General features: G+C 41.2%; 1 protein-coding gene across 1 annotated transcript; it reads left to right on the top strand.

Moving 5' to 3' along the window:
- The first annotated feature begins 1,882 nt into the window (after positions 1 to 1,882).
- On the top strand, positions 1,883 to 7,282 carry LOC133862656 (BAG family molecular chaperone regulator 6). Its single transcript, XM_062298502.1, is given in 4 exon segments — positions 1,883 to 2,115; positions 3,130 to 4,705; positions 4,708 to 5,098; positions 5,360 to 7,282. Coding segments are annotated over 3 exon segments (3,588 nt in total). The 5' UTR covers positions 1,883 to 2,115; positions 3,130 to 3,245; the 3' UTR covers positions 7,097 to 7,282.
- The last annotated feature ends 561 nt before the right edge of the window (positions 7,283 to 7,843 follow it).

Below are 7,843 nucleotides of genomic sequence, written 5' to 3' on the forward strand. Positions count from 1 at the left end.
CGCCGGTAATTGGAAAATTCGTCCAAAGGGGAAGCTCCTCTACCCATCCTTCCACTCCTGTTTTTCGCCGCCAGCCAGGGGAAGACGCTCTGGGCCATGGCCCAAAAACAACAGGGAACACGGACAGCTTCCTCTGGGTTTTTGAATCCCTTGCGGCGCCCTTTCTCTCCACGAAATTGCTTGATTTGAACCTTGCCCTTTTTCTTCTCCTGAACCAATCACAGTGGAAGAGATTGGATGGGCTTTGAGGTTTCTGTGGTTGGTACTGTGGGTGATGGATTGGCTTGTTGATGGGTAAACTTGGTGGGATTGTTGGATGGGAATTGAGTGGGAACGTATATGTTTGTGATGATGGTGAGGGTTGGGCTTTCAGTTTTGGCCAAGAGGTGTGTTTTTGCTGGGTTTTGGCTGAGATTTTGGGTAAGCTAGGGGAGAGTTTTGGAGGGGAATTGTGTGGGGACATGTGTGTTTGAACGATGATGGGTTCTGGGTCTTTGATTGGTGGTGGGGTTAATGTTTCTTTTATGGGTTGTTTTCTTGGAAGATTTTCTATGGGTGAGGGTGAGAGTGAGAGTGATATTACCTGCGAAGAGCTAGTGTAGTGGGATGGGTCTTCTGCACGAGATGGCTGGGGCTTGGTGGCAAAGGCAGTCATCATCTCCTCCATTCTTTTGGCAAGTCTGTCCCTCATAAGTTGCCACCTGACGTTGAGAGAACTCAACTCGTTCGCTATTCGTTCTAGTCTTTGGTCCTCCATGTCGCAACGAGGCTCTGATACCAAGTTGTTACGAACCTCCGTAACAGGGAATGAACAATGATAATTTGGATAGTGGTGAGCGTTGGATAGTAGGATACTCGAGGTTCTCCTAAAGTTAGGATTATTCGAGAAATCTTAAAAAACTCATAATCAATTACAAGAACTGAATTATAATATTTTTCTGCTTTTTTTTTTATTCATTCTTCAATACCCCCTATTTATAGGGTTACAAGCTAAAAATACGAAAACAATAAATAAATAAATATTACATAAATAATACTAAACCTAATGGGATAATTAATTCCCTTATTTCCTTCCTAATAAAAAACCTAATATAATAGGATATAAATCCCTTAATTTCCTATTGGAGATATTGCTTTATGAGCAATATTTCTTATTTACCTAATAATAATAATCTACGACTCTTACCTTATTTAAAACCTAATTCTAATTACTCTAGATACGTAACATGCACCAACAGCAAAGATTCATTGTCTCCTTGGCAAAGGGAGGAGGCAAGGTTCGGGAGATGAGAGTAGAGAATTTCAGGGAGCCGCACCTTAGAAGGGAGGGTTTTCCATGCAATTTTTCAAGAGGAGCTTCAGCCGCTCATGCAGGTGAATCTTCCACAGAGATTTCCAAAGATTGGGCCCAAGGGGATTGTGGACTATAGCCTGCTGATTGGAGAGAAACCGGTAGGCTGCCTTGATGTTGAAGGCCCCTCGAGGGGTTGTGGGCCAAAATTAATTTGTGGAATGGGCGTAATGGGTCTCTCCCACGTGTCAATAAGATCAGAGACCAAGAGAGAGGGACAGATTGCATTGCTGAAATCTCCAGGACCCATGGAGAGTTCCACATCGAGGTAGAAGAGCCCATACTGATCTGGAAACAAGCAAAGAACCTCTGGATATTTGACGTTGACATTCCCATGCAACAGCCCATTTATAGACTGCCACGTTATGGACTACTCCCAACTTTTAACGACTTTCCTAACCTTTACACTATAAACAACCCACATAATAACTATCCGTCTATCCCCAGTGGCACACGTGGCAAGAAAGTTCCAGACAGTTCACCAGATGAAGACGCGCGAATGATCTGGTAGAGCAAGATCTCTCTCTTTCTTGAACTCCTTCTGTGCCTTTTCCCGTATAAAAGGCTAACGTCCAGCTCGCTTTAATCTCACAGAAAACAAAGCACTGATCGCGCACTAGAGAGACAGAGAGCTACAAGAATTTGAATCGCAGTTTGCTGGGTTGGTGGACCGATTTCGCGCCGATAACCGAGTCATTCGGATTGGGTGGAACTGTTTTGGTGGAGCTCTTGCGTTTTCTATTCTTTCCGTCGAGGAAAGAGACGTAAGTGATTGATTTCTCTTCTCTATTGAAGTGTGTTCTGTTTGGTTGCTGATGATAGTAGGAAGGGCAAACGAAATTCAGGCACAGTGGATGTTAGAATGCTCTGTTTGTTTGTTGGGGAGATGTATGAAATTTAAATTCTCTAGCTTAGATAGGCTGTTTGTGCTCTGTTTGGTGGGCATGGGAATCTGGGAAAGTAAGATGAAATGCAAATGGACTATGAAAGTAGTTCTTAGTCTTTTCATGAATATATTATTTCAAAAAAAGAAAGATAAAAACTTTAGAACTTGGGAGTTTACATGTTTTTCTTTTATTTGTACTTTTTTTTCTTTGATGTTTCTTTTTGGTCGTGTTTATTCAGTTGTAACAACTCTGTCCTTCAAATTTTAGCATTGTTTTAACTTTTAACTGAATGTTTTCATCCCTTTTCATGCTGAAAGAGTAGAGCCGTGAAACAATAATGGAAAATGGTCTTTGAGTGACATGCAGTTGACTAACGGCATAATCTTCAAGTTCTTATCAGTTCTATAGTATGGTTAAATTCCCTAATCTGCGTGCATTTTTAGGACTTTTTCTTTGAAAACTTTTTGGGTTTTTGCTTTTTGGTCTATGTGTATGGTAGTTTCGTCACGTGTATATATATGGTACCTTTGTAATTTTCTTCAAATATGCTTACCAGATTTTTGACCAGTAATTGTTATATAATCATTGAATCTTATTAAATCAGTTGATAGCATATGGAGATTTTTTGTCTTGTGATAATTTTTGTGCTTCGAGTTAAGTAATTTTGGTTTTGGATTGCTCGTGTAGCTGCATGTACTGCTTAGGATTATTTCTTGCAAAAAAAGTAGCTTTCTTCCTCCTTTCGTTTTAATTGTTTGTAAAAATGTACAATATGGTCATTATTCCGTCCGTGTGATTTGTCTTTGGTGCTAAATCTTTTGGTTTCCGTTGATTTTCCCTTTCAATCACTTCTGTGATTCTGGACTAAGTTGTCCTCTTTGTGCCCATCAGGTCTTGTGTTCGCTTTTTGTTATAAACTGCCAGAACCCGTGGTAGTTTACTGAGCAAGGGATTACAACTTTTTCCCAGTGCTTGAAAGTGATTCTACCTTTAACAAGCTGGGGAAAATGATGCCTGTGCACAGATGCATGGACTCGTACCCCTACCAGAATACCCAAATGCCTTTGAGTCAGTATTATCATCCAGGCTTCGAAGCGGTTCCACCTCATATGAAGATTGATCCAACCAAGCCTCATCTTGCATATGAATCTTGGCCTTGTGGTGGCAACTATAATTACCCAATGCCATGGAATTCCTGCTGCAATCATAACAGCTTCCCTGGTTATTATAGTTGCAGACCTCCTTATCCACATATTCCACCATTGTCACCAATGCATTGTTGTGGGGGTCATCCTGCATATCATGAAGCCTACCCTGTTTATGACGTACCTCCTCCGCGCTACTCGGTGGATCTGCCTAGATACGAGTATGAAAAGAATATGCCCAGAAACTATCATTGCTGTGGTTGTCCTAATCACGCTCACAACCAGGAGGAAGATAAAGGTTTGAAGATCGAGGAGCAGGAGCCAGATGTTGGAAGGAAAGGAAGTAATCCTCTGGTTCCTGTTCACATGAAAAATTATCCATATCCAATTGTGTGGAATCCGCCAGAGTACATGAAAAACAAAGAAGATAAAGAACCATTTGAATCAAAGGCTGCAGAGCCTGATAAGGTTCAGTGTGCAACGAAGCCTCCTGAGAGCTTGAAATCTAATGAACGGGAGCCAAAAGTCTGGAATGGATGGTTCCCTTTTGACATGAACAGACATGATTCTTTGATGCAGGGTGGAGATGGGAAGAGAGCTCAGAATCAGCAAAATGAGGACAAGATGAGGCAATTCCCATTTCCCATTATCTGGGTGCCATACCATGATAAGCAGGAGGAAGCTGGAAAGGAGGACAAGAAGGAGATGGATCCTGAGCCAGAATCTGCCAAAGAGCCACCTTGTATTTATAACTTCGTCCCAGTAAATCCTTCTCAAAGTGATGATTTCACAAATTCACCTAAAGCAAATGAAAAGAAGTTTGAGAGCCAGGGAGGTTCACCGACAGAGGAAAAAACTGCTAATCAGAAAAACATTCTAGTGGAAGAAAAAACTACTAATCAGAAAACCATTCCAGTGAAGCAAATGGAATCGCATGAGGAGGAAAGTTCTGAGGACACTCAGAGCAGAGGAAGAAGTGTCAATACAATGAACAAGGCTTCTGGTACCAGCAGTAAAAGGCAATACTCATCCCCACCAAAGACACCCAAGTTATCTCCTGTTTGTTTGAGACTTGATCCTTTGCCAAGGAAGAAAAATGGGAATGGCAGTTCACGATCTTCTAGTCCTCCTTATCCCAAAGGGCATTCACATGAGACTTCAAACAGCAGCAAGGAGGTGGAGACATACGAAATGGAGAAGGTTATCGAGGTCCTGGAAAGGAAAACCAGTGAAGACAAGGATTGGGAGGCAAGTCTCAAACTCAGGTTCCAGTTAACTTGCCAATTGATTCTCAAGACGAGGTATCAGGGAAACGAACTGTAGAGAAAACTGGAAAAGATGGTGAAGAATGTAAGATTCAAGAGGATAAAGGAGCAAGAAAGGCAGGAGATATGACAACTGAGGAACCAAATGAAGCAAGGAAAGTGAAAGATTCAGCTAAGTTAGCTGGAAATGAAGGTAAACTTGAGAAAAAGACCCTGCCAGATGAAGAAGCTGCCATGTGTATTCAGTCTGCCTATCGTGGTTATGAGGTGAGGAAATGGGAACCATTGAAGAAACTGAAGCAAATAGCTGAAGTTCGTCAGCAGATGCTTGATGTTCAGAATCATATTCAGATTCTAGAGTCGTCTTCTGATCTCCAAAGAGACGACAAGCAAATTGCAGTAATTGGAGAAACCATAATGAGGCTTCTGCTAAAACTGGATACAATTCAGGTATGTATGTTTCAGCTCCTTTTTTTTCTTCTACTATGTTACATCATGAATGAACTTAAGAACAAACTTCATATTTATTAGATTATCAACTTAATACCATGTTTCAGTTTCTAATTTTGCTAGGCTATTTGTTTTGTTTATTAGTGTCCTGTTTCTGAAATACTTGTTGCCCAAAAAAAGAAAGAAGGAAAAAGCAGGGGAAATAGCACTTGTCTCTGAATATTGAATTTTATGTTATACTTGTTTCTTACTATATATCAGGGCTTGCACCCAAGCGTTAGGGATAGTAGAAAATCCTTGGCGAAGGAGCTTGTAACCCTACAGGGGAAGCTGGATTCGCTAATGATTAAGTCATCTGAAGAAGCTATCGAGGAGGCGTCCCCTTCTGAACATATGGAGCGGCATCCTGTTGAGACTCCCAATGGTTCTTACATACAAGAGGAGCGGAAAAAGGCAGCAGCAGGACCTGGAGAAACCACTTCTGATAAAAACTGCAGTAGTAATCACGAATTGATGGAGTCACATGAAAGTTTGCTTCTTGACATGACAACCACTTTGTCCAGCTCCCAAAGGGAGAATAATTTGGGGTCTACATTTGCCAACAAGGAGGGGAATGAGAAATCTGAAGTTGAAAATAGCAGACTACTAGTGGCAAGTGGGATCATACGCAAAGAGGCTGAGCTTGATATTAGTCAAATAGAGCTGAAAGATATAGAGAAGGGGAATACCGAATTTTCGGAGCTTGAACAATCCCCTGAACTTCCTTTGGTTAGAGAAGACAACATTAAATCTGAGATATGGACTACGGGAACATCATCTGATGTTGATGGTCCCTTACATAGTATCCCTGTACAGGAGATGGAAGAGTTGCTGCACAGTGCAACTGATGAGAAGCCTACTATTTTTGAGTCTGAGAAGGACGAACATGTCAGATTGGTAAATAATGAAGTCCAAGAGAGTGGAGTCGAATCCAATGTGTCTACTTATGTCACTTTGTCAGCCAAAGTTGATGATCTGATGACAACTAGCGAAGAACCAGAGGTTGATCAGTTAGAAGAATTACCACTGGGAGTAATTGACGAAGGCCCTGCAGTTTCCGAGTTCAAGAAGCATGAACAAGTTGAAATTGATGGAGGGAGGAAATGTGATGTGGAACTTAATGTGACTTCCCCAGATGATGAAACTCAAGTTGTAAGTCAAATTGAGCAACAGGCACTGGAAGTCCCTCAGGAGGAGCAGATTATTGCTGAATCTCCAGATTGGATAAAGGCTGGCTATCAGAAAGTTGAGGAACTACCCAAAGATACAACTCTTGAAATAGCAGTGGAGCCACCATCAAAGCTTTCAGTTGTCTGTGAGTCAGCAGAACCCCAGCCTATCATCTCAGTAGTTGGGGCAGAAGGCCGCGGGGAAGTGCCTGGAGATATATTCGAGGGAGTAGATGATGTTAACTATACTTGCTCCCCTGTACCGGCAGTTACAGGGGTGACTACAGAGACAAAAGTGCCAAATTGCGAAAATAAAGAAGATCATGATGAGCAGCCTGTGGCAATCAGAGAGGAGAATAAAGCGGCGCAAGAGGCAGGAGAAGAAAGCCAGGATGAAGTTGAGATTGACCACACTAATGGATCTGAAACTGTCAAGGAGGAGGCTCCAATGCATGTGGAGAAGGTTGACGTGGAAGGAGAGGCATTACCTATGTCACCGACTGCCAGCAAGCTATGTGTTGATGAACACGACTTAGGTTTGGAAAGTGATAAAAGGCTTGTTGAAGAGAATGAGAAACTGAAGGAGATGATGGAGAGGTTGATGGAAGCAGGGAAAGAGCAGTTGACTGTTATATCCAACCTGAATGCAAGAGTGAAAGACTTGGAGAAAAAGTTGTCTAGGAAGAAAAAACTGGGGACAAGACATTATGGACAAGCCACATCTAGATCTTCTTGTGTCAAACCGTTAAATAAGCCCCTGAAGGAGAGGGCTGTTGGTGTTACAATGTAAGCAGGTTACTGGCTAAATACCTCTTATTCTCAGAAAAAGTTGCAACTATATCCAGTTATGCAAGGTTGAGTTACATTGTATGTATCCTAAACCTGTCATGTTTTTATATTTGTTAGTGGTGTATCATAAGTTCTCATCATAATTTGTTGGCTTTATGATATTTATATAACGTGTCATGTGTTTATATTTGGTAGTGGTGTATCATAATTTGTTGGCTTTGTGACATTTATAATTGCTAATGGGTTGAAGTGGCTTTTTGTCACCATTTCAGAGGTCTCCTCATCAGTTCTATGACTATTTCAGAGGCCATCTTGTATAGAATTTTGAGTGCGTTGTGTCGTTTATGTGTGTATAGAATTTTTTTATGGTGTTTATCTAGTTGATCACAATTTGTTCCACACTAGAAATCTATATGTGTACACAGTACGAGTAAACATAACAACAGGTAATTTCAGGGAGTCTTGGATAGGATTTAATTTATAGGAAAAGAAAAACTCTCCATATTGATTTTTATACAATTCTTTCTACCCAGTTACAATTTTAGGGTTAGCTTTTCCAATCCAAGACCAATAATACTGAACTAATTGCGACCAACTCTTCACCTGATAGAGTTTGTGGTTTCTGCCAAAGCTTCCTTGATCATGACCAAGGAACTAACATTGAAGACTTAGTATTGTGTGTCAGCATTCCTGTCCCATCTCTAACACTTAGCTTTCACTACTGTCGAGAATCTGAACGTTCAACCCA

This window comes from Alnus glutinosa, chromosome 3 (assembly GCF_958979055.1).
Source record: "Alnus glutinosa chromosome 3, dhAlnGlut1.1, whole genome shotgun sequence".
Lineage (NCBI taxonomy): Eukaryota > Viridiplantae > Streptophyta > Magnoliopsida > Fagales > Betulaceae > Alnus > Alnus glutinosa.